The sequence below is a fragment of the Pristiophorus japonicus genome, chromosome 4 (assembly GCF_044704955.1).
Source record: "Pristiophorus japonicus isolate sPriJap1 chromosome 4, sPriJap1.hap1, whole genome shotgun sequence".
Classification (NCBI taxonomy): domain Eukaryota; kingdom Metazoa; phylum Chordata; class Chondrichthyes; family Pristiophoridae; genus Pristiophorus; species Pristiophorus japonicus.
In genome coordinates, this window is record NC_091980.1 from 85,359,478 (window position 1) to 85,387,097 (window position 27,620).

Consider the following 27,620-nt stretch of genomic DNA (forward strand, 5'->3'; position numbering starts at 1 on the left):
CTGGTATCCCCCAAGGGTCAATCCTTGGCTGCCTCCTATTTCTCATCTACATGTTCATGTGGCATGAACCTGTGGCATGTGGGAAGTCCTGGACGCTTCGCACAGCCTAGACAACCACGTGTGCAGGTGTCTCCAGCTTCAACTGCTCGAGCTCCGCGTTTCGGAACTGGAGCAGCGGGTGGAATCAATAAAGTGCATCCGCGAGGCTGAGAACTACGTGGATAGCATGTTTCAGGAGGTGGTTACCCCGCAGCTTAAAGGCGTGCAGGTGGAGGGGAAGTAGGTGATCACCAAACCTAGTAAGTGTGCTAGGCAGGTAGCACAGGAGTCCCCACCGTGAGTCCATCTCGCTTTCAAACCAATATTCAATTCTGAGTATCGGTAAGGACAATGGTGCCTCTGGGGAGTGCAGCCAGAGCAAATTCCAAGGCACCACTGGCTCAGCTGCACAGGGGGAGAGACGAAGAACAAAAAAGCCCTAGTGATAGGGGATTCTATAGTTAGGGGAACAGACAGGCATTTCTGCGGCCGTAGACGTTACTCCCGAATGGTTTTGTGCCTCCCTGGAAGAAAATTAAAGGGTAGGACCTCAAAAAGGTAGTAATCTCCAGGTTACTACCGGTGCATGTGCTAATGAGTACAAGAATAGAAGGATAAACAGGATGAACATGTGGCTGGAAAATTGGTGTAGGAGGGAGGGCTTTAAATTCTTGAGGCATTGGGACTGCTTCTGGGGGAGATGGGACCTGTACAAATGGGACAGGCTGCACCTCAACAGCGCCGGGACCAATATCCTCGCGGGGAGTTTTGCTAGTGCTGTTGGGGAGATTTTAAAGTATTTTGGCAGGGGGATGGGAACCTGAGAACGAATTCAAAAGGGAAGGAAGTAAAGCAGGAGTTGGATAGCAAGAATCTAGAAAGCGAATCTGTAAGACAGAGGAAACAGGGCTTTGTATGTAGTAAGCAAGGAGGTCTTCCTGTGCTGAAAGGCATATCATTTAATGCAAGGAGTATAGCGAATAAGGCGGATGAGCTAAGAGCACAGGTAGACATGTGGGAGTATGACATTATAGCCATTACAGAAACATGGCAGAAAGAGGGGCAGGTTTTGTGGATATCTGAACGGAATATGTGGAATTAAGGACAGTAAAGTAAACGGGATATATGAAAATGTATAAGCCATGGAAGAATAGCTGGGAGAATGTCAGATTGCAAATAGTGCAACATCAGCATAGCTAACAGTCTGTCTCAAGGTTTCAAGTCACTAATCCTGCCAATAATATATAATTGTAACATGAAATACATCTGCAGAATTGCAAGGTCTCAGTAAATAGTCACACCATTAGATTGAAACATTTGGAGGCAATACTTGAGCTTTCAAGAAGAACATCTCATATAGATTGACTAATGAGTGGCTGAGTTAGACTGTCAATCCATTTGTATTTTGTTATCTGATTTCAAAACTGTATAACTATTAACGCTTTACGATGTAACTTCACCTATCCGTAGGGAGTGTGTACGCTCTATCCAGAGAGTATATCTTCTGTCTGATAGGTCTTACTGGCCGGTAATAAAGACTGCTTTGTTCAAAGCACAAGAGGTATTCGACTCAGTAATTTTACTGAACCAGATTGAGGTAAAAGAATCCAGGAATTAACAGTTTGGCAGATCAATATTCCTGGCTACAGGATTTTTAGATAAGATAGAGAAGGGGGGTAAAAAGGGGGGGGGGTTGCAGTACTAATTAAAGCAACTATTACAGCGGTGAGGAGGGATGATATGTTAGAGGGATCATTAACTGAGGCCATATGGGTTGAATTGAAAAATAAAAAAGGGGCGATCACACTGCTGGAAGTGTATTATAGACCCCCAAACAGTGGGAGGGAGATAGAGGAGCAAATATGTAGGCAAACTGCTGTGAAGTCTTAAAACCATAGGGTAGTAATAGTAGGGGATTTTAACTATCCAAATATTGATTGGGACAAATTCAGTGTGAAGGGTATAGAGGGTGCGGAATTCTTGAAATGCATTCAAGAGAACTTTTTAAATCAGTATGTAGCAAGCCCAACACGAGAGGGGGCAGTCTTGGATTTAGTTTTGGGGAATGAAGCTGGACAAGTTGAAGGGGTATTAGTGGGGAAGCATTTGGGTGCCAGTGAGCATAATTCAGTCAGATTCAAGTTGGTTATGGATAAGGACAAGAATAGGCCTGGAATTAAAGTTCCGAATTGGGGAAAAGCTACTTTTGCTAAGTTAAGGAGTGATTTGGCCATAATGGACTGGAAACAGCTACTTGTGGGTAAATCAGTGTCCGAACAGTGGGAGGCATTCAAGGAGGAGATACGAAAGGTTCAGGCCAAACATGTGCCCTGAAAAAAGCTGGGAAAAATAATTTTAGAGCTCACTGGATGTCTAGGGACTTACAGGGGAGGATTAAGAAAAAAAAAGGGACGCTTATGTTACATATCAACGGCTAAATATTTTAGAATCTTTAGAGGGATATAGAAAGATGAGGTCAAATTAAAAAGGATATTAGGAATGCTAAGAGAGAGCACGAGAAATTCTTAGTCAGTAAAATTAAAGAAAACCCCAAGATGTTCTGTAAATATATTAAGAGTAAGAGGGTAACTAAGGAACAAGTAGGGCCTATTAGAGATCATGAGGGTAATCTTTGTGAGGAGGCGGAAGATGTTGGTAGGGTTCTTAACAAATACTTTGCATCTGTTTTCATAAAGGAAAGAGGTAATGCAGATACTGCTATAGAGGAGGAATGTGATATTCTGGATGAAATAAATATAGTGAGAGAGGAAGTATTAAGGGGTTTAGCAGCTTTGAAAGTAGTTAAGTCCCCAAGCCCGGATGAAATGCGTCCCAACTTGTTGAGCGAAGTAAAAGAGGAAATAGCAGAGGCCTTGACCATCATTTTCCAGTCCTCTTTGGATATGGGCATGATGCCGGAGGATTGGAGGACTGCTAATGTAGTACCCTTGTTTAAGAAGGGAAAAAGGGATAGGCCGAGTAATTACAGGCCTGTCAGCCTAACCTCAGTGGTGGGAAAATTATTGGAAAAAATCCTGAAAGGCAGGATAAATCTGCATTTGGATAGGCAATGATTAATTAGGGACAGTCGGCACGGATTTGTTAAGGGAAGATCGTGTTTGACTAACCTGATTGAATTTTTTGAGGAGGTAGCCAAGAGGGTAGACGAGGGTAGTGCGTACGATGTAGTATATATTGACTTTAGCAAGGCTTTTGATAAGGTCCCGCATGGTAGACTGGTCACGAAGGTTAAAGCCCATGGGATACAGGGCAAAGTGGCAAGTTGGATCCAAAATTGGCTGTGAGCAGAAAGCAAACGGTAATGATTGATGGATGTTTGTGTGACTGGAAAGATGTTTCCAGTGGGGTTCCGCAGGGCTCAGTACTAGGTCCCTTGCTTTTTGTGGTATATATCAACAATTTAGATTTGAATTTAGGAAGTATGATTAAGAAGTTTGCAGACGACACTAAAATTGGCTGTGTGGTTGATAATGAAGAGGAAAGTCATGGGCTGCAGGAGGATATCAATCTACTGGTCAGGTGGGCAGAGCAGTGGCAAATGGAATTTAGTTCAGAGAAGTGAGGTGATGCACTTTGGGAGGAGGGCTAATAAGGAAAGGGTATACACATTAAGCGGTAGGCAACTTAATAGTGTAGATGAACAAAGGGACCTTGGAGTGCTTGTCCACAGATCCCTGAAAATAGCAGGCCAGGTGGATAAGGTGGTTAAAAAGGCATACGGAACGCTTGCCTTTATTGGCCAAGGCATAGAATATAAGAGCAGGGAGGTTATGTTTAAATTGTATAATACTTTGGTTAGGCCACAGCTGGAGTACTGCGTGCAGTTCTGGTCGGCTTATTATAAGAAGGACGTGATTGCACCAGAGAGGGTGCAGAGGAGATTTACTAGGAAGCTGCCTGGAATGGAGAATCTTAGTTATGAGGACAGATTGGATAGGCTGGGTTTGTTCTCATTGGAACAGAGGAGGTTGAGAGGAGACCTCATCGAGGTGTACAAAATATTTAGGGGCCTGGACATAGTGGATAGCAAGGGTCTTTTCCATTGGTGGAGGGGGCTATTATGAGGGTCATAGTTTTAAGATGGGTGGTGGAAGGTTTAGAGGGGATTTGAGTGGGGGGCTTCTTTACACAGAGGGTTGTGGGGATCTGGAACTCACTGCCTGGAGGAGTGCTGGATGCAGAAACCCTCACCACTTTTAAGAGATAGTTGGATGGGCACTTAATGTGCCGTAACCTGTAGGGTTATGGTTCTAGAGCTGGTAATTGGGATTAGACTAGATGACCTATTGTTGGTCGGCACAGGTATAATGGTAAGTACTGCAGGGAACAGAATACGGCCAGCTGATCTCCTGGACTAGTTTTGATCGCCTGGATGGGTCGGAGAGGAATTTTCCCATATTTTTTCTCCCTAAATTGGCCTGGGTTTTTAATCTGGTTTTTGTCTCTCCCAGGAGATCACATGGCTCCAGTTGGGGTGGAGTGTAAATGTTTTTAGTATAAGGGGTGTTGCAGTGGTGTGGGGTGGACTGGTTGAGCTGGGTGCTCTTTGCCTTTCCGTTATTGTTCATGGGTTTGTATGTAACCCTTAGGGCTGATGACCAAGGGCCGTGCGGCTCTTTGTCGGCCGGCACAGACATGATGGGCTGAAATGGCCTCCTTCTGCGCTGTAGATTTCTATGTTGCCCCACGACGCCATCGTTCAAAACACAGCGTCAGTTTCCACGTGTACGCTAATGACACCCAGCTCTACCTCACTACCACTTCTCTCCACCCTTCCACACTGTCTCTAAATAGTCAGACTGCTTGGCTGACATCCAGTTCTGGATGAGCAAGAATTTTCTCTAATTAAATATTGGGGAAGACTGAAGCCATTGTTTTCAGTCCCAACCACAAACTCCGTTCCCGAGCCACTGATTCCATCCCACTCCCCAACATCTGTCTGAGGCTGAACCACACTGTTCGCAACCTTGGTGTCATATTTGACCCTGAAATGAGCTTTCGATCACAAATTCGGAGCATAACTAAAACTGCCTATTTCCACCTCTGTAACATCGCCCGTCTCCGTTCTTGCCTCAGCTCATCCACAGCTGAAACCCTCATCCATGCCTTGGTTACCTCTAGACTTGACTATTCCAACAACAGTCTGGCCTCCCACATTCTACCCTACGTAAACTTGATGATCCAAAACTCAGCTGCCCATGTCCTAACTCGCATCAAGTCCCACTCACCTATCACCCGTGCTCGCTGACCTAAATTTGCTCCCGCTTAAGCAACGCCTCGATTTCCAAATTCTCATCCTTGTTTTCAAATTCCTCCATGGTCTCGCCCCTCCCCATCTTTGTAATCTCGAGCCCCACAATCCCCCCAGCGATATCTGCGCTCCTCTAATTCTGCCCTCTTGAGAATCCCTGATTAAAATCATTCAACCACTGGTGGCCATTCATTCTGTTGCCAAGGCCCCAAGCTCTAAGATTCCCTGCCTAAACCTCTCTGCCTCTCTACCTCTCTTTCCTCCTTTAAAACACTCCTTAAAATCTACCTCTTTGACCAAGTCACCTGCCATAATTTCTCCTTATGTGGCTCGGTGTCAAATTTTCTGTCTCATAATACTCCTGTGAAGCCCTTGGGATGTTTTACATTAAAGGTGCTATATAAATGCAAGTTGTTGTTGTTGAGATCCCACTTTATGGATTGACTCCAGTGGATGTTCTCAGATAAGCCAGCTATCAAGATACTCACATGAACTTGAGATACAGATATTTTGTTATGACAGGAAGAGGACATTGTCTCCAGCCCCTCTCCTTTCAAAACTACCATCATCACTTTCTCCTCTGAAAACCCTACCTGTGCTGCTGCTCTAATGCTTTGATTTAAAAAATGGATGATACTGAACAAGGGTAGTATTAGGTAAACTTAAAACTTTGCAATCTTGTAATCAGGTTTGCTGTATTTTCTACAAATGTTGGACTATTTCAGCAGGAAGGTAGTTCGAGTATCCCAATCTCTTCCTCACCAAAACTCAACAGTTAAAAGGTGATAAAGCTGAACAGCAACAACAACTTGGATTTGAACACAATGATGAGAATCTTAAACTTGAGGCATTAGGTGACTGGGAGCCAATGGAGGGCAGTGAAGACATTTGTTATGGGATAAGCTGAAGTTGAAGGAGGGTCGAGGGTGAGATGCCTGCTGGGAGCATTGGATTGGTCGAGGTTAGTGGTGACAAAGGCATGAATAAAGTTTCAGTGGCAGAAGTGCTAAGACGGGGACAGGAGCAAGTAATGTTACACAGATATAAGTTTGGCTGTCTTTGATGGAGAAGAGATTGGTTTGGAAACTCAGCTTGTGGTGAACAGGGTTCCGCCCGAGACAATGGCGAACGAAGGGAAGGAGTCAATAACATGGGTATGGAGTTTGAACATGATAATTTTGGTATGCCCAATGGTTGGCAGCAAGAAATTCCATCTCAATCAGTTTGATAGCACAGTGGTGCTGGAAGGTTCAAGAAAGGTGAGGGAGAGGTAGATCTGGGTATCATCAGTGTGCATGTGGTATCTGATCGAGTGTCTTCAGAAAATATCTCAAAGGGTCAGCATGTAGTTGAGGATGAGGTGGGCCAAGAATGGATATTTAAAGGACACCTAAGGTGACAGTGCGGAGACGGGAAGAGAAGCCATTGCCAGTAATACTCTGGCTATGATCAGATAAGCAGCAGTAGGACTAAACAAGGGCAGTCTGACCATGTTGCACAATGAACAAAGTGGGGGGGGGGGGGGCACAAAAACAGCAGACAGATTAAAAAGGGTGAGGAGCGATAATGCACTGAGGTCTCAGTCACAAAGAATGTTGTTTTTGACTTTAGCATTTCAGTGCTTTGTGAGGGATGGAAAGATGGAAACTTAATTGGGGGGGGGGGGGGGGGATTCAAACAAAGTTGCAGGACAGGTGAGCAAAGATCTGGGAGATAGCAACAAATTCAAGCACCTTGGAGAGGGAAGAAAGTTTGGTGATGAGGCAGTAGCTTGCAAGGACAGAGGGGTTGAGGTAGGGTTTTTTGAGGAAAAAGTGATGGTGACGGATTTGAAAGGGTGGAGACAGCATCCAAGGAGAGGTAACAAGTTACAATATCACAAGCATGGGGACAGGAAGGGAAGTGGGATAGTCAGACGTTTTCTGCAAATGGGATTGAGGGACCAGCAGGTCAATCTCATGGACGAGCTGAGCTTGGGAAAACCATGGAGGAAAATGATGGAGAAATTAAAGATATGGGGATTCAGGGCTAGAGTTAGAAGGGATTGGGAGGTGGTTTGGCTTGGTGGGAAAGTGATAGATCATTCAAACTATTTCATAATGCAACAGATGTAGTGAAAATACCTCCAAAAAACACTTATCCAGGTGGGAGCATGGCGAGATTAAAAAAAGCAGAGAGTAGAAATTGCAGATTTATCTACAACTAATGTAAGCAATAATCTGTTATCCATTCCTTGCAGCTTGTGTGTCATTATTGAACCTGCAGCACAATACAACATATTAGACTACTCTTGCCATTTACTTCAAACAAGTAAAGATTTGTCACTCAAAAATTAGTCACAAAAATGTGTTATTTTCCAACCATTTTATACTCGAAAAGTCTACAGCAATCAGAAAGATATTACAAATACCAGTTGCTCTCCTGATTGCATTTATTATCACATTCACACAGCTAATATCTGCAATCCAAAGAAACTTAATTAATTTTAAATCTTGAAAACAATTTTTTTCTATTTATGTTTGTTTCAATCTGTCTGCAGTTTATTTTTTAATGAATTTGTACTTCACATTAAAACAATATCAAAAGATTTTTAAAACTCAAACTGAGAAGTATTTATAGGGGCCCCTTTCATGGGTGTCTATGGGCCCAACATTGCTCAACCCCTTTTTTCGGCGCACTGACCTGAAGCGCGCCGACTTTGCGTGCTGGAAAGGACGCCAGAAAAAAGGGGCCCCATCCTGGCCGCTCTTCGAAGTCCCCGGAGTCGTGGCGTGGTGTGGAGGCTGAAGGGGGGGTGGGGAGCAACAGGCCAGCGCAGAAAGCACTGGCGGCACCTGCGCGCATGCTCCTGCCCTCCCAGCACGTCCTGTGGGCTGCGAGCAGGACCCGATGCTCACAGCCCCTATCCCAGACCAATGGGATGCCCGATCTCGCCGCACCCTATCCCCGGCCGAGTGGATTCCCACACCGGCCGGTCTAGTTCCATGGTAGGTAGGACTTCGCTTTTATTTTTTATTTAGTGGCTGTGCTTGAGACTTTTGATTTTGGGGGGGGGGGGGGAGGAGAATGAGTGTATTGGGGGAGGAGGAGAGTTTTTTTTGGGGGGGGGAAGGGGGAGTAAGAGTATCTCCCCCTCCCCCCCCCCCCCAATGACATCGCGGCCAGCAGCTCGCATTTCTCCGGTAGGATTTACTTAATTTTTATTAGTATTTTAATTGTTTGAGCTTTTCCTTGCAATGTTTGGTGCTTGGTTGTTGAGGTCCTCTCCAGTTCCCTTCCCTCCCCTATCCCTGCCCTAATGTCTGCCGAATGTGCGCTGCTTTTTCTTCACTACCCGCAAGGTTTTTCAGAGCTTGGCCACATACGCTGACCTAAGTGGAGTTGGAGTAAGTTTTTGCTGGCCAAAGTGGCATAAATGGCCTAAACTGGCCTAAGTGTCTGGGAACGGCCCCTTTTGGAAAAAAAACGGACCTAAAAAAAAATCGTACCTACCTGACTTAAACTGGAGCAAATCTTTTGGGGAAAATGGCATTTTTTAAACTTTCGCCAGAAAAAACAACTTAATCCAAAAGAATTGATGCAAGTCATGGCCAGGATTGGGCCCTACATAATGGAACTTTCCAAATGATTTGACACAGCTAAAAATTTATATATATATATATAAAAAGGTTACATTCACAGAAGGTAAGGAGGTAACAGGACAATGAAGCACTAGAAATTGGGTTCTGAATTGAAGTCCATTATCATCACCAGTTGCAGTCATTTTAGCGGATTTTTAAAGAAGCGACACTGGTGATGTCACTATATCTTTGATTGTATTGTCATTTAAAATGATGAAGCAGTCCTCATTGTAATACGTTAACTTGTTCGATCCAAGAAGGCCCATTCTTCAGGTACAAGGATAAGGAAAATGGGGTGGAGACGCATTTTGCTGGGTCTCTACTTTACACTGCCCCAGGGGTGGAGCAAGGCCATAGTCCGTGATAGGCACAGGCCTTAATTATGGATACAAATGCACCCTATGATGAGCTTGCACCAGGCATTCCCTCAAACGGGAAGATCGGAGGGCACTAGGCATTAAGCCATTTTTGAAACTTATCCAGCTGGGACTTGGGGCCATCTGACTGCGGCTCTCCAGTAGAGGTCAAAAGGCTCCAAGACTGGCAGCCTCTCAGACTTGCAGCTGTGCTCAACTTTCCTCCTCCATTTGACAGTGCAAGGCCCTGTCAACAGATGGGCCTGAGCCAGGGGTCCCCATTGCGCCACGTTAGTGGCCCAAGACAAGATACTGAGGTGCTCTAAGGCCCTCTTGCATTTTCTGGAGCGCAAACTTTTCCAGGGTCAACTATTGAAAAACAGATTTTGAGAAAGCAATTCAAGTTTGTTCCAGGAGCAGAACTCAACTAAAAGTTCACACTGTTCCTGTAACATATGTCTTCCAAGAGGATATATTAGGATCCTAAAGGAAACAATTTTTGTCAGTTTTACCATACAATCTTGAAGCCACAAAGAGCTGTGATTTAATAATAGATGCTTTTCAAATCTGGAAGATGCGATCTTTTATCAGAAATCTGACAAGCCCTGCTCTGCACATGACCCAGATTATGGATTAATTTCCTGGGCTAGTTGCTAAATGTACAACAGAGAAAATGTATAACTGAGAAAAATATTCAATTTCCCAACATGCTATATACATAAACAGGTTATATTTCTTTCCAAAAACTGATGTCTACAATTTCTGCCCAGTCTTGAAGCTAGCACATTCTCACAATGTTAAATACCATTATAGATATGGTGCGACATCCTGGTCATTATACTCACCACATAGTTCACCAACTTTCCAGATGCCAGCTCTTCCTGCAGTTTCTGAGCTTTCAGAGTTCTCTTGGCCTAAAAGAGATTCAACATCATTTAAACAGTAGCCACAGAGTACTTCAGTTTGAGTCGAATATGTTTTGCAGTCAACTCGGTACTGACTTTTCTAGATACTTACTTGCGGGTATTTTTAAAAATATATTAATGCACCTCTGCAAAGCACTTTGGGATGTTTTTCTATATTAAATGGCACTAAACAAACACAAATTGTTTTTGATGAGCAAATTTTCACTCACTTCATTTTGATGCGTACAAGACGGTTCCCAAGATCAAACTCATCATACACGACCATTTACATCTTTGTATGATCCATAAGCACTTTTATTTTTCATTAATTGAATGATAGTGCTGTATCCTGCTGACAAATTTATCTTAAATATAGATTATATAATTTAATAAATCCCATTAGTCAAATAGATTTACTGCCATTTATTCTAAATGAAATATCAACTCTCATTAAATCCTACAAGACCTTTGGTGCACTGCTCACATTAAAGCACCTAGTAATAAAATCAATTATTCAATCTCTGCTATTAAAATCCTTTGCAAACTTTTACTGAAAAGAAACAAACCTGTGAGCTCAGGGATAATTGGCGACACTGAGATATTAGGTCTCAACTGGATTAAGTTATCTCTCCAGCAGGGAAGTAACACCCATTTACAAGACAATCTGTCCATTTTCACTATCTTGCCAGTGTGACTTCCTACACCATAAAATCACACATTTCAAATGTTTATCAAATAAAGAAAAAGACTTGGATTTATATAGCGCCTTTCACAACCACTGGATGTCTAAAAGGTGGTTTACAGCCAATGAAGTACTTTTGGACTGTAGTCAATGTTGTAATGTGGGAAATGTGGCAGACAATTAGTGCACAGCAAGCTCCCACAAACAGCATTGTGATGATGACCAGATAATCTATTTTAATGATGCTGATTGAGGGATAAATATTGGCCAGGACACCGGGGATAGCCCTACTCTTCTTTGAAATAATGCCATGGGATCTTTTACGTCCACCCGAGAGAACAGACGGAGCAGGGCCTCGGTTGAATGTCTCATCCGAAAGACCTCAGCATTCCCTCAGCACTGCACTGGAGTATCAGCATAGATTTATGAGTTCAAGTCCCTGGAGCATTCTGACTCAGAGGTGAGTGTACTACCCACTGAGCCACAGTTGACAAATTAAAGTGATTGCTAAATTCTAAACAAGCCAAATAACAAGGATGGTGTACAAATACAAAGTCACAAAAATATGACTTTTTGTTCAATAAATCCTGCAGGCATTCCCAAGAGTATAAGAATGGTTTAAGTACATGGATGGAAGCCAAGATTTAGTTCTGCAATAGGACAAGCTTTTGGCTCCATCTGCAGGACAAAAAATATAACTTTTCAGCCTTATGAGGAGCTTGCTTCAACAAATCAAATCTTGAGAGTTTTTTCAGTGCTTTCTTTTCGAGAGATTTACGGCAAAACTGAACTGAACTCTTTGGCCCAGAATTTGTATTCAGCAGTGAACAAACAGCATGCACCATTCACTACACTTGCCCACAGACTTTCTGTAGGCTTTGGCACTGCGGCTTGAGGTTATTAGAGAGTCAAAACTGCGCGGCGCCCTCTACAGGAGAACTGGGAACTACGTGAACATGGCAAGCAACAGTGCGTCTCCTTAATTAAATTGAAGAATCCTGAGTCTAAGCCAGGAAGTGCAAGTTAGAATATTTAATTCAATATCAAATCATGCACAGAAAGCAAAATAAAGAGAGGGACAGAAAGATAGGATTAATACAGACATAAAAGAAACAGGAAAGAAAAAGTTTTAAAAAATGTTTCATTTTAATTTTTTTTTAAATCTTTAACAATAATTAAAATCTGAAGGAATGAGACTTCCACCCTTTTAAAATAAATTATCAGTGCCAGAGAGGTTGTTTGGCAGCAAAACTTATCAGGCCGTTACAAAACTCACTTGCACCTGAATGGACAAGCCCTAACTTTTTCCTGTCATATTTAGTGGGTATCGAGTGGGTAAGTACCGCAACTTGACACCCTTCATGTGCTTGAATGGTGAGTCTCTGGGCGAGATACTGTTGGAGCGAAGGTTCTCAATAAGAGTGAGCAGCGATAGCATCACCATTATTTCTGCCACAAAATCCAGGCCTATGTATCATGAGGTGGTAACCTGGAAGACTCCACTTTTCCCCACCCATCAGCAAAAAAGGGAGGGAAAGTAACTACAGCTGGATTGCTGATAAATGCATGTGTAGTAATTGCTGTTTTACACTGGGCTAGCTTTAAAAAAAAAACTGTTGCTTTGTTGATTCCCTTCCCATTCTTCATAATCTACAGTCAAAACCTCAACATTATCTTTCCATATTAATTATAGGATGATAGTTTAAAGCTACAGGACTTGCACAATTTCCTTAAATTGAATAGTACCTTGTACTTCCCAAAATAACCAAAACCATCCATAATTTCCTTAAATTAAACAGTACTTCCCAAAATAAACAAAGCCATCCATAATTTCCTTAAATTGTACAGTACTTCCCAAAATAACCCAGACTTTAAAAGAAATACAGAGTACCCCAGATCATTTTAATTACTGATGTTGCTCCACAACACACCCACAGAGCTGAAAAGGCAGACTTTCAAATATCACATAGGATAATTTTGAAAACTCTACTTTAGAATTAAATGAAGAAAATGTTGGGGCAACTTAGATTAAATACTGCAAGAGATCTGGATGGATTAAAAAAGTTGCTCACAACCAGATGCAACATGAATGTCTACATTAATACTCACGACAACAAACCAATTGTTAAAGGTTAAGTAGTTAACCTTAAAAAAAAAACTTTTGAGCCATTGCAAAGCCTCTTTACACACTTACTCTTCCACGGCTAATTACAGATACAGGGTACAATGATGTATTCGATCACATACCAAATCAACTTTTGAATATTCCTCCACAATTCTCATATGTTCCTCTGAATTATAACCATTCCAACGATCACGCTTTCCATCATAGTCAAATGAAAATGTTGGCTGCATATGTTCATCTGGAGCGATGTTGACACCTGTAAACTTTGCTCCTACCTTTCTGGGTCTCTATTCAAAAAACATATGAAACATCAGCGAGAAGATAGTACAAAATGTAGCATAAGGAAAGCATTGGCAAGTATCCAATATAAAGTTTTCTGCAGTGTTATTATAATAAACATATCCAAATTGGTAGGAAATATTTATATTTTAATTTGATTTTTTCTCCACCGATTCCCCTCAACATAAGATTTCTTCATTTCAGAAATTCTCACAAACTCTACAAGGACCAGTGTGGGCATACAGAAAATTCTGTAGATGGCATCTAGGACTAACCCAGATGCAATTGGAAGGCATCCAAGCCAGCAAGTTCAATTTTGGTCCTAAACTGTTGCATGTGGTTAAAGGTTCATGTTGAAGTAGGGGGGGAGGGCGAGGGGAGTAGGAAGGATAAGAACCAAACAGAAGTTTAGAAAAAACTCTATACCTAGTTATAGAGAGTACTTACCTTGAACTTGCATTGTTTCCCCCCCCCGTCATAATAATATCTCACTTCACATTTGAGACCCAACTACATCCTGGAGCGCCTCCATTCGTTTTAGATTAGATTAGATTAGCCTGGGAGTTAATCTAAAACCATTTTACCATAATAAAATGTGCTAGCAGCAAAGTATGCAGCATACCCAGCTTGTAGAGTGTTCTGTTTGGATTGGTTAGCTCCAGGTTGGCACTTCGTCCAATCCAAAGTTGCAAGCTCCATTAAAATGAATGGAACTGCTTCAGGACATGATTGGAAACTCAAATTGGAGCTATTACCAGGATGGGTTCCGAGAGGTGGGAATCCAAAATGGGAGGTCTCTCTTCTGACAAGAAATCCAAAGTTGTTTTAAATGGCAACGAATATTTCTATGATGATATATCTTGCAAAAAATTAAGGGACTATTTAAAACACAGGAGTACTCTACCTAGAATTTTCTATCCTTCTAAATCTGATAAATTACAGAAATATTTTAACAAAACTAAAATCTATTAACATAAATTTGAACATCTTTTCCCCTTATAATTTTTGTAGTAAAATGAGATTAGTTGATCTGGTGCTTTATGCAAATAAACCTTGATTTGTAAATTATATTTTCAAACAGTCTTTATGCACTTCCGCATACCCAGTCACAAAATGTTAAGCAGCTAAGCAGATTTATTCCCCAAGTCACTCAAAGTTGCCACCATGTTTTTCATGGCTTAAGGCAACAGACCTAAACTAAACAGGTTATTTCGGGAACAGTGCACCTCACTAGATACATGCCGAAATCAATCATTTTTCATTCTGATGACCTTGCTGCAAACTGGGAGAAGGAGCCTAGAAAATAACTCGCACAAAGGTGCAACCTAAAATCACTCTTTGAAGGTGACAGTCACTCACCTCCATACAATCCTTTTTCACATGTGTTAATGCTCCACAGTTTTCACATGCACCTCTCCTGTATTTGGTGACAAGAGGAGCCTGAGTAAGAGAGCACACATTATCATTAACATGCTTTTGTATCTTGAATTCATCCACCTCGACATTTCAAATGCCGATTTATAGCATCATAAAGATTGAATTCAGTTCAAAAACAAGATTAACCAAATAGAACATGATTCTCCAGTAAACAGATAGAGTTAATCCGTTCTCTCAGATCCAACCCTAACACTGTGATCAAACCTGCTGACAAGGGCGGCACGGTTGTTGTTTGGTGAACTGATTTCTACCTTGCAGAGGCTGAATGCTAACTCTCTTCCTACCTCTCCCTGGACCATTACCCCACTACTGAACATCAAGCCATTGTTTCTAAGACTGTCACTGACCCTTCTCTCCTGTGGAGATCTTCTCTCCGCGGTCTCCAACCTAATAGTCCTCCAACCCCGCACAGCCCGCTTCTACCTCCTTCCCAAGATCCACAAAACAGGACTGTCCTTGTAGACCCATCGTTTCAGCTTGTTCTTGCCCCACAGAACTGATTTCTTTCTATCTCGACTCTATTTTTTCTCCCCTTGTCCAGTCTCTTCCCAACTACACTGCCGACTCTTGGGATGCCCTTTGCCACTTTTATAGTTTTCAGTTTCCTGGCCCTAACCTCCTCCTTTTCACCATGGATGTCCAATCCCCCTACACCCCAATCCCCCACCAGGACGGGTCTGAGAGACCTCAGTTTCTTCCTTGATCAGAGGCCCAACCAGTCCCCATTCATCACCACCCGCCTCCACCTAACTGAACTTGTTCTCACATTGAACAGCATCTTTGTTGACTCCATGCACTTTCTCCAAATAAAGATGTTGCAATGGGAACCAGCATAGGTCCCAGCTATGCCTGTCTTTTCATGGGATATGTGGAACATTCTTTGTTCCAGTCCGACATAGGTACCCTCCCTCACCTCTTTTTCCGATATACCGTTTCCTGCTCTCGTCCCGAACTGGAAAATTTAATTCACTTTGCTTCCAATTTCCACTCTACCCTTACCATCACATTATCCATCTCCGACTCTTCCCTTCCCATTATCCATCTCCGACTCTTCCCTTCCCTTCCTCGACTTCTCTGTCTCCATTTCTGGGAATAGGCTATCGACCAACATCCACCGTAAACCCACTGACTCCCACAGCTACCGTGACTACCCTTCCTCCCACCCCGCTTCCTGCAAGGAGTCTATTCCATTCTCCCAGTTTCTCCATCGCATCTGTTCTGACGATGCCACTTTCCATACTAGTGCTTCCGATATGGCTTCCTTTTTCCTCAACCGAGGATTCTCCTCTATCGTGGCTGACAGGGCCCTCGACTGTGTCCATTCCATTTCCTGCACTTCTGCTCTCACCCCTTCCCCTCCCTCCCAGAACGACGATAGTGTTCCCCTTGTTCTCACCTTTCACCCCACCAGCCTTCACATTCAACAGATCATCCTCCACCACTTTCACCACCTCCAGCGTGATCCCACCACCAAACACATCATCCCCTCCCCTTTCCGCATTCAGAAGGGACCACTCCCTCCGCGTCACCCTGTTCCACTCCTCAATCACCCCCAAAACCCCCTCCCCGTCTCACTGCACCTTCCCGTACAAACGCAGGAGAAGCAACACATTCCCTTTAACCTCCTCCCTTGTAAATGTCCATGGCCCCAAACACTCCTTCCAGGTGAAATAGCGATTTACTTGTACTTCTTTCGATTTAGCATACGGAATTTGCTGGTTACGATGCGGTCTCCTCTACATTGGGGAGACCAAACATAGATTGGGTGACTGCTTTGCGGAACACCTCAGTTCAGTCCGTAAGCGTGACCAGAGCTTCCGGTCGCCTATCACTCCAATTCTCCGCTCCACTCCCACTCTGACCTCGGCCTCTTACACTGCTCCAACGAAGCTCAATGTAAGCACTAGGAGTACCACCTCATCTTTTGATTAGGTGCTTTACAGCCTTCTGGACTCAACATAGAGTTCAACAATTTCAGATTATAATCTCTGCTCCCATTTTTGTTGGACGGCAGCTGTTGATTCACTTAGTCCTATTTAAACCTCTTCTGGACCCATCTTTTGTTTCTTTACTTGCTCCATTACCATTTCCTTTTGCTTTGTACAATCATACCTTTTGTCATTTAGTCTTTCCTGCCTTCCACCCCGTCAGACCGTCCATTTTGTTCTTTTCTCTCCTCCCCTCCCCCCTTTCTCTGCCTCTGCACTTGCTTAAAATCTTCTTGTATCTCTAACTTTTCCAGTTCTGACAAAAGGTCATCGACCTGAAACGTTAACTCTGTTTCTCTCTCCACAGATGCTGCCTGATCTGCTGACTATTTCCAGTATTTTCTATTTTTATTTCAGATTTCCAGCACCCGCAGTATTTGCAGATAGGGCTGTCCAGTTCAGTTCATGCCCTGAAACACATTAAATTACTTGGCCGCATATCTGCAGTGCAAATTTTTTATGACTGATGTAATACTTCAAGGACAACTTAGTTGCTAAATATTTTTGCTGCAAAATATTATAATAACTGCATTCTTTATATGTTAAAACTTGCTGCTAATTAGCTGTAATTTTGTAACTGTGATGTAAAGGGAAGAGAAAGATCACAAGCATTCCACATCCAATTGAACCCTATATCAACCAATTATGATTTATGCACTAAATTCTGTTTGCTACATTGCCCTTAAATGAGACTTTTGTCCATTAATGATGAATAACTTCCATTATTTTGCTAAGATTGTTTTTGAGCAATGTCCATTTTAAGTTCTGTCACATACAGCATCAAGCAGTTGTGTGTTATTCTTCAGACCAAGATAGATCTGCAAACCTTGAAACCTAGATTAATGCAGTTGAAATCTAGATTTGTTATAGTAAAGGGTTTAGCCCAATTCAAGAAAAGAAAATGTTCCCAATCTACAATTAAACTTTGCTGAAAGCTTGGTGTGCTCATACTATAACTATAGCATTGCTACACTACAACTTAGTAACATTCAAGTTGCCATAAAAACCAGAGTCAGGGCCTGGAGGAGTTGGTGTCACATTTCTTGGGTTTCCTGGACTACTTATAGAATTAACCCATAATTAGTTTACGCATTTACAGAGCATGGATGCTGAAACCAGTATTCTCAAAAGATTTAAATTTTAACTGGCTGGAACCAATATTGTAGCATCTGAGGTAACAGTTGATGAACCACATCGATGCACAAGAACACAATAACAAAAGGAACAGGAGTAGGCCACTCGGCCCCTCGAGTCTGCTCCACTATTCAATAAGATAGTGGCTGATCTTCTACCTCAACTCCACTTTCTTGTACTATCCCCATAATATCCAAAAATCTATCAAGCTCTGTTTTGAATATACTCAACGACTAACCTTCCACAGCCCTCTGGGGTAGAGAATTCCAAAGATTCACCACCCTCGAAGTGAAGAAATTTTCCTTATCTCAGTCCTAAATGGCCGACCTCTTATTCTGAGACTGTGACCCCTGGTTCTAGACTATCCAGCCAGGGGAAATATCCTCCCCTGCATCTACCCTGTCAAGCCCTGGAAGAATTTTATATATTTCAATGAGATCACCTCTCATTCTTCGAAACTCTGGCGAATATAGGCCTAGTCTACTCAATTTCACTACTAAACAAAATTTAATGCATTGTAAAACAGAATTTAAGCTGCCACTATTCAAATCTTTTCAGTGTCAACCTTATCACTAATCGTCCAGATATCCTCCAGCTTCACTTGCCTGTTTTTTAACTTGAAACATTTTGAATGGCACGAGATAGGAAAATTGCAATTATAATTTTGGATTCCTCTGCTCTAACACTGTAGCTGTCAGACAGTCTCCTTTTGATTTTTTGCAAGAATACTCCACAATCAGGTCATATACCTTAAGCTTGAATATTCCACAAACACTATACTGCCTTACAAGGCAGAAAACTAGATAGCCCTCTATATTTTTGTGTTTTTGAACCTTATTCACTTGAAAAAATAGTAAAATTAAAAATCTCAATGGAAACAAATTTAGATACATTCCACATACCTCCTGTACACCTTTCTTGTACCAGTCTGCAATCAAACTGAACTGTCTCTCCTTCTCAAGTTGTGGCCTTTGGTGCTTGAGAGTAGGTCTTTTGGAGGGATCAATGTACCACGGAACTGATGATATATACTGAGGAATGTGTGGGTTGATGTCTCTGGCGGACGCAAGTGAAAACAAAAGGTTAGTTTAAATTTTGATGGTTTTGTTTTAAACTCATAGATTAGAAGTTTTTGCCAACGGATCAAGGAGCAATTCCCATAATATCTTGATTTTAAAAAGTCGCAATTAAACTACTACAGCACATCAGAAATAGAGCAGAAGTCAGGGTACTCTAATACAGAAACTGGGTGGGGAAGAAAGGAATAGTCAACCGTTAAGTCTCCCCAGAGAACATTTGTATTCTTATTAGCGGATAGACACACAAAACTGGCTAAACCCTACAAGTCGGTTAGCCACCTGCCCTCCCACGTGGGCTACTATATGAGATATCTTCTCACTATTATAAAGCGACTCACTATTTTACAGTAAACTTCAAATTAACCGGTTAGTGAAATCTGAATACTTTTCTTCCACTCAAGAATCCATATGGTAAATATTATCCCACAGTCATCTAGTGTTCAGTCTCCATTATGCTGTTCAAAGCATACAGCACATCAGTGTTTTGATCAGCTCAGCACTCCGTATCCCAGCAATACTTAGGCAGAATGTTCATTCTAACCATTAGTAGGCAGGGCAAGAGCAAATGCAAACCATTAGGAGAGTAAAAATTTGGTGTGTTCCACTTCTGATTTGGTATTATAAGAGAGAGATTGTTTCAACATGGAGTAGTGCATATATATCCTCCAAATACTACTAGATATAAAGTGGACATTAAAATGTGATTAAAGCTGGCATTCCAAGAAAAAGCTGAAACATTGCATTGCAATCTATTAGTGGTTATAATGAACATTCCACTATCTGTTACCCTGATTAAAATGTCAAGCTAGCTGGAATTTCATTGCAATATTAATGCCTATTCTTTTAGACAGATAGTTGGTTTGTAATGTATTTAAAAAATATATCTATTTACATATTGAATTCAGTTCGTGGGGCAGCATTTCACTGAAAACTCATTGCAAGTACCTACTCCTGTAGGTGGCTCTGTAATAGGTATTTTCAATGTCAATAGTGTCAAATTGTGTGTCACACAATCGCTACTATTTTCTAGTGAGAGTAAATCAGCCAGCGATTGTGCAATTTGGTCACTGTGTTCTGAGAAATTGTGAAAAATGCTTTGTAAAAATTGTTTCTCATCCACCATTTTTCCCTCAGCAACTGAAATTTTTCATGTGCTCAAATAGGATATAACCAAATCAAACATTGACAATTTCACAATAATACAATTAAATGTATCCTCGGAATTATCTTGGTATCTTTAAAGTTTTACTTGAAAGCCTGAGTCTCTTATCAAAAGCCTGGGTTTTGATTGAAAGCTGTTAGAGGAAAAATATCCAATCACATCTGTGCATTCTGAACATACGCAGTTTGCTGAAGTTTCCAACATGCAACATGAGTTTAAGTGTAGGATGCTGTGAGGATTTGAGTTTTTTTGCTGTGGACTGAATTCTCAATACTTTTCTTACAGGCAAGTGTTGCATTTATATAAATTGAATACAATTGTGCTTGCTATTATGAACTCCTCTTAAAAAAAAGGCAACAGGTGAGAACAATAAAAGCTTCAAGTGAGACAGCAGTGCAAATAGTAACAGATGCTATTGTGGGCTCTTTGCTGAAGGCAACTTTTTCAAATCACCATTTTTGGTTGTCTATATTCAATTTAAATCTTTAAAATGATTTTTAAAGTGTAAAGAATTTTTATATAAACATTTGTAAATTGATAAGTAATGAACTTTGAACTATTTATTCACTAATTGTTTATTTATAACAATTTATGTTTATTAAAAATAATGTGTTGGCAGACTCACTAATAGTGTGTTCCTAGCACATGCCAGGAGTGACTATCAGGAAAATACACTGCCAATTCTATGATTTTTCATCTATTAAATAAGCACAAATTTACACATAAATGCTTTAAGACAAGAATATAAAAATAGGAACTGTCTGACAAAGGTGAAATGATGATAGTAGCTGACATTCTAAAAGTTATGCCAGATGGTTCAAAAAGGGTCACTGGTAGTTTGGCCCACCATCCCACAAGGGTGCTAAGCCCTTCTATCCTCAATGCTGCCAAAGCTCAGCAATCCCAATGCTCAGAAGCTCCTTTACAAGTCCGACTGGACCTCAAAACCTGTCTCCTCAGACCTCCGTTGTTCACAAACCAATAGATTGCCTTCCTAGTACTACCTGATCCCATAACTGTTCCCAATGTTCCCAGACTTTGAGAATTTCCTTTACAGATCCCAGGATACCTCTCCCAATGATCCCAGAACCCAAAGCTGCCATAGTGTTCCTCTAATCTCCCTCTCCAATGCTACTGGAACCCTTAGGACTGGATTTTCGCCAACTTTGTGACCGGGTTTTCGTTGTGGTTTGACCCTCGATGACGAAAACCTGGTCGGCGGGATCTTCGGGCACCTTTTTGTGGCGGCACTTTCAAGTACTGCCGGGGAGAGGTGTGCCAACGTGAAATGACATGCAACGCCACGGGTTGCGTTACCGTCGTACTTTAGTCACTCTCCGCCATGCCCAAAATACCGACGGGTCAAACCTGTCGGTGCAGCCCTGCCAGCAGCGGTAAGTATGAAGGCCTGCAAAAAAGGCAAGTAAAAATTTTATTTTTAAATTATTTTTCAGCAATTTAGTAGCTAAGGGTTTTGTGAATGTCTTTTGCAATTTTTTTGTTTTGTTTGTCCCCCCCCCCGCAAGGCCTCTCTTGCAACGCTACCGGCCCTGGACTAAAGTTGCCGAAACTCTCAGTTTGCGCCGCGAATCCTTGTGCAACGCTGACTTTACCGAGACATAAAGGCTAAAAGTTAGGCGTAAAAACGGTAGCGCAGTGAAAACGGTAATTTTGGTGTAAAACTGAGTCCACACCCAGAGTCCAACTGTGCAGCAGATCACAAGGTCACCCTCAATGTTGATAAGTCCCTCAAAACTACTTTATATAACACACCTGTATAATGTATCCGACTCACCACAAGCAATGCTAGTAATAATAAAATATAGTACAGTGGCTAAGTACAGTTTTTCAGGAATGTGGCTCAGACATTTTAATTAAATACCTTAACATTTAAGCAGCACAAGAACCACTGATTAGCCCATACGTCAACTTGCAGGTATGCTACAACTAAACAAAATCAAATACATAATTTGCTGAATAATCAGTTATTAAGAATGCACAGAATGATGCCAACATCTGTCCACATGTTTATTAAAATTCAACAAACAGCAAGGACTATGAATACTAGCCTTATAGTTTGTTCTTTAAAAATAAAATAGTTGTACGTACTTAGAATTGAATCTCCAATAATGGAACTCTATACACAAGACATCAAATCCAAAAAAATATTCACATAGTAGCGAACAGTAAAAGCAAAACAGTCATTGGCCATATATCAACATCTACCTGCTTGCACTCTCCATCTCCAATTAAGCAGTGTGTTTCTCCCTCTGAGAGCAAATCAGCTGACTAAATAAAAAGTAAAGATTTAAAATGTAAATAGTACTCACTTTCCTTCTTCGTCGACTTCAGCTGGAGCATTACCAAGCTTTCTCTGCTCTTCTAATTCTTTCTTCTTCCTCCAATCCTCCCTGGTCATCTTTTTTGGTTCATCTAAGCCCACCACACCGGCAGATTCCTCAGGAGCCGCAGGGTTCATGCTCTGCACAGTCCCAGATTCCATATTGTCTTGAATTTAGGATTTTCCAATCTTAATCTGTGAACTGTGAAGAAACACCATATTTATGATAGCTGAAGTAACTCCTATTTGAGGTTTCGAAAACCACTATCAATTTCAACTATAAATGGCTATTTCAACTGAAAGGATGAGTCCCCAAATTGTTAATGCCATTTTGTAGATATTTTTCTGCAACAAATAAATAGACAGCACTGACTGCTGACCTGTATATTATCATTGCCAGCATAGTGGTTATGTTACTGGACTAGCAATCCAGTGGTCTGGACTAGCAATCCAGTGGTCTGGACTAATGATCCGGAAACTTGAATTCAAATCCCACCGGCTGGGGGAATTTAAATTCAGTTAATTAAATTAAAAATCTTGAATAAAACGCTAGTCTCAGTAATGGTGACCACGAAACCAGCGGATTGTCGTAAAAACACATCTGGTTCACTAATGTCCTTTAGGGAAGGAAATCTGCCGTCCTTAACCTGGTCTGGCCTATTTGTGACTCCAGACTCACAGCAATGTGGTTGACTCTTAACTGCCCTCTGAAATGGCAGCTCACCACCACCACTACCTTGCGAGCAATTAGGGATGGGCAATAAATGCTGGCCTTGCTGGCAATGCCCACATCCCAGGAACGAATAAAAAAATGGACAAATGCAATAATAAAAACTACACAATTTGATTGATTCTAAATAAAAACAGTGGGATATCTGGAAGTAATTGTTAGGAATTAATTCAACTGAGGGTTTACTTGATGGTTTTATAGTAGTATTTGTTATTATTTTCCAAAGTTACCATGAGGTGGTTGTTCTTCCAATTGGAATTGCTATCTTTATTGCCTTTCTGAGACGTCACATGTAAATAATGCATTTCACTTTGTCTCACTTCCATTCAGCAAGTGGGACAGTTTAAATAAATATATTACATTTGCAGCTCCAATCAGGAGATCAGTCACCTCATCCCAAGTTTTCAAAAATATTTCACTTACAAATAACAATTTTTACAAGGCTGTACTTTTCAGATGAATCCGCAAGACAAGACCATTGTAATCATTTATTCTGGAGTAAGAACTCACTGACACTGAGCTAGCCTGCTTTTCTCTCTGTTCAGCTGGTAGTGACAGTCAAACGAACACTAAAAATATTGGTGAACAAATAAATCTGAACAAAGATTCAGTGTTTGCTGTAACCTAGAGATGGAATATATTCTTCTGATCTTGATTGACGATAGGAAATGAAGACGTTCTGAATGCCAGCTGAGTAAATGGGGAGTGATGCATGAGTCCTGGAAAAAATACAAAGAATTTGGAAACAACAGAAATTAAAAGTAATATAAATAGTCTATGGACTAGCAGGCTCTTATACGAAAATTGATCAACTGATAATTTTCAATGATCAAAAACAATGTAACATTAACCTTCTTAAAAGAACAGGTACATTTGAATCCGAATTAATACATAAATCATTTTCTAAGATAAATGTGTACATTTGTAACAGGTTTTCTATAAAAAAAAGTTAAAGCAAATTAACATAGATATTCTATTTCTAATGTTAAAATCCACTCACACCAATTATCAAAACAGTATTCTTCCACTAATCTTTTAGTTCTATGAACTGAAACAGGACTTTCCCGATAGCTCAGAGTGTAACTGCACCAATCTCATTTGGATCCCTCTCCACTTTCCCCTCCCCCGATAAAATAGAATACTCAGTTGGCACCATTATCATTTAACGTTCTTGATTACAGGCTTGAAATGTTCTCCTACACAATTTTACTGAGGTAAAATCAAAATACGGAACAAAGAAAGACGCTTGGATGCACAGCAACTTAAAAAACAGAGCAATAACTTTGAAATAAGCTATGAATAATTCTGACGTGTTCTATTTTTACCATTTGAGTTTCATAACTCCCTCATGAGTTATGCAGCTTTCCTCACTCATGAAATAAGAACTGTACTCCAGATAACCACATTCATATCAATCAACACTACTTAACTTCACAGTTACTGCTTGGCTCCATTAACTCTGACAGATCCATTTTTTTGTTCCTCCAAATGTTTTAATTTTGTATCATTATCCAGAGCAAAATATGTAGGAATGTGGGCCCCAAGTTTCGTCCCGCGGTGAAAACGGTGCACCTCCGAGCTGGGCGCCTGTTTTTCGCGCCGAAAACTGCGCCTAAAAGAAGTCTGATATTCTCGAGCTCTTCGCAGCAGGGGGCGGAGCCTAACACCCGCGCCGATTTTCTAAGTAGCAGGGGGCGGGTACAATTTAAATTAGCCTTCGTGGTGCCGGCAACCCTGCGTGTGCGCGTTGGAGCGTGCGCGCACGCGCAGTCTCAGACAAACATTGGCACTCAGCCATTTTTAAAAATACTGCAGAAAAAGTGAAGATTTGTTTCTTGGACCCCTGCAAAGGCTTGTAATTTAATTTTTTTTTATATTTTGTGTGTGAGGGAGTGCTTTTAGCAGCACTGCTGAATAAATCACCTGCTGAAATCAGTGAGTTCAGCTTTTCACTGCTAAACTTGCAGAACCGGTGCTGCATTGGTGCATGCAAATTAAGGACTGTGTGTTTGGAGAAATAAGAGTGCCAATTCAACTTTGCAATGGATCAACGTCCACCAAGAACAAAGATGGCAAAACATTGCATAATACGTGGTGTTGACAATGCAGCACCCATTCTGCAAATTTAAATATAAAACTGTCGATGTGGCTGCCTCTCCCTGTCCAAATGGCCTCAGTCCCCCTCACAGCTCGAAGGCTGCTGCTGTATCTTCGGCTGCCGTCGAGCCACTGACGCCGCCCCTAAAGCGTGGCCAAATGGCCTCAAGCACCATAAAGAGCTGCGTGTGTCAGGTGTTGATTCTTTGACTGCCGGCCAGCATCTGACGCCGCTGATATCCTATGGCCGAATGGCCTCAAGTCGGTCCGCTGCTGATTCTTTGGCTGCCGGCCAGCCACTGACGCCGCTGATATCTCATGGCCGAATGGCCTCGGGTCCGTCCGGTGCTGCTTCTTCGCGACCAGCCACGAAGAGAATGAAGGCCTGCCTCAAGCAATGCAGCTCAGCTCGGAGCTTGCTGCCGCTGCCGTCGAGACACTGACGCCACACCCCTGCCTGTCTCCAACATGAAAGGCCTGCCTGAAGCACAGCAGCTCGAAGGCTGATGCTATTTCACACAGGTAGGAACATGGTTTATTTAATCTTTTCTTTGCTTATAAATTTTTATTCAGGTTGGATTTATTTGTATAATATTTGTACAAGTATAACTAAGGATTGATTGTAGAATTTAATGACTTCCCTCCCCCTACCCCCCCCACCTTGTTGTCGACGCCTAATTTGTAACCTACGCCTGATTTTCTAAAGTGTAGACAAGATTTTTTCGAGCGTACAAAAATCTTCACTTACTCCATTCTAAGTTAGTTTGGAGTAAGTTTTCACTCACGAAACTTTGAAATCAGGCGTATGTAGCCGGACACGCCCCCTTTTGAAAACAAATTCTGTTCCAAAGTGAAACTGTTCTAACTGACTAGAACTGGAGCAAAATAAATGACGAGAATTCAGATTTCTAAGATACTCTGTTCTACACCAGTTGCTCCTAAAAATCAGGAGCAAACCATGTGGAAACTTGGGGCCGTGATTAGGCAATAGCAGAAGGAACCAAATGATGTTGAAAAGCCCTTCAAGATGCAAGGTTTATGAGTCATCTGAACCTCCTTAACACGTGATTGCCATATAACACAGTAATAATAAAAATAACTTGTCTAAGATCAACTGTACATTGCATGACAAAATATCTGCAAAGTTTCATCAAGGCTTATAAACTCTCCTCATCCCGTGAACTTATAGCATTGCCAATTGTTCCCCACTTCTACTGTGGTGGAAGCACAATTCCCCACTCCACTCACTTCCCCTGTAAAACACTGCAAGAATCCCCAGCTCCAGGGTACTGTCCTGCACCATCTGCTAACAATATATGCTAATAGCACAAGGAACAAAGCTGATTTATTGTACTTGTTTTCATTACCTGTCAGAAACAACATCACATTTTTTGCTACTAATTAGCCAAAGTTATTTGCCACATACAGTTTTAATAACCAATTCAGTACTCGCTGCAGAAGCTAAATGGCACTCCAGAGGTAACAGAATCACTCATGCAACAAGGATAAGAATATGCAGAAAAACTCATCAAACCAAATAATTAGATGTGGATTGACACTCACCAGTGGAACTTAACGGCACTGCACCTTCACAGATAGAAAACAGCCGTGCACAAAAAGAACCACCAGATCAAACGGATACTGTAACTATAATTTTTGGTACAGTCTGATTAAAATAAATCTTCAAAAGAAGGTAGATTCATACTGTGTTACTAGTTTTTGATGTACTGGTTATCATGGTCACCTTTATGCAAGACAGTAAAACTACTAACATTTTTCAATCACTGTTCAGTGCTTTCATCCACACTGGGTTGTCCTTATCTAGGTTTTTCTATAAGCAAGAAAAGGAAATAAAATGTCCATGGGATCTAATTAAACACTTTTCTCTCCTGCACACGCTATCCTAGCATTCCCTCCAACTCAATGTATCTGCTTCTCCTGTATCCGTAAGCAGGTGCAGTCTCCTGCTTTTTCTTTCACAGCAAGTTAAGGAATGCTCCCGGGAGATACGACAACTTGCATTTATTTGGCACTACTAACTTAGAAAAACATCCCAAGGCAGTACAGAGGCGCAAGGGGGAAAAAAATAGAAATTTTCCATCCCCTGGCTATGCCTTATAGTAATTGGGTGGACAGAGAAACAGACTGATGGGGCATCTGGCAAGGAATGAATGGCATCAGGTGTTACGCAAGAAATTAGATACCCGGTATGTGGAATTAATCAATCTCCCATCAACTGTAACTGTTTCAGATAAAGGGAGTTGGGACAACAGAGTGGGAAATAACAATAATAAAGGTGAGGAAAGAGGAAAAAGAGGAAACAGAAGAAAATAATAAAAACAGCCAAGGGCAGCCAGTGGTGTGGTACAGAACA

General features: G+C 41.5%; 1 protein-coding gene across 4 annotated transcripts in view; it reads right to left on the reverse strand.

Annotated features, from left to right (window-relative positions):
• The window catches only part of slu7 (SLU7 homolog, splicing factor), a 66,581-nt gene that overhangs the window by 31,204 nt on the left and 7,757 nt on the right, over positions 1–27,620 (reverse strand). The window contains exons 2-7 of one of the 4 annotated variants that reach the window (XM_070878399.1): positions 23,774–23,868; positions 22,409–22,621; positions 18,740–18,893; positions 14,638–14,718; positions 13,122–13,286; positions 10,133–10,201 (exon numbers count right to left, since the gene is read on the reverse strand). In XM_070878399.1, the coding sequence (XP_070734500.1) occupies positions 10,133–10,201; positions 13,122–13,286; positions 14,638–14,718; positions 18,740–18,893; positions 22,409–22,581 (642 nt within the window). In that variant the 5' untranslated portion in view covers positions 22,582–22,621; positions 23,774–23,868. Of the gene's footprint in view, positions 1–10,132; positions 10,202–13,121; positions 13,287–14,637; positions 14,719–18,739; positions 18,894–22,408; positions 22,622–23,572; positions 23,869–27,620 lie in introns of all 4 variants that reach the window. The other 3 variants (XM_070878398.1, XM_070878397.1, XM_070878400.1) reach the window with 3 other exon arrangements.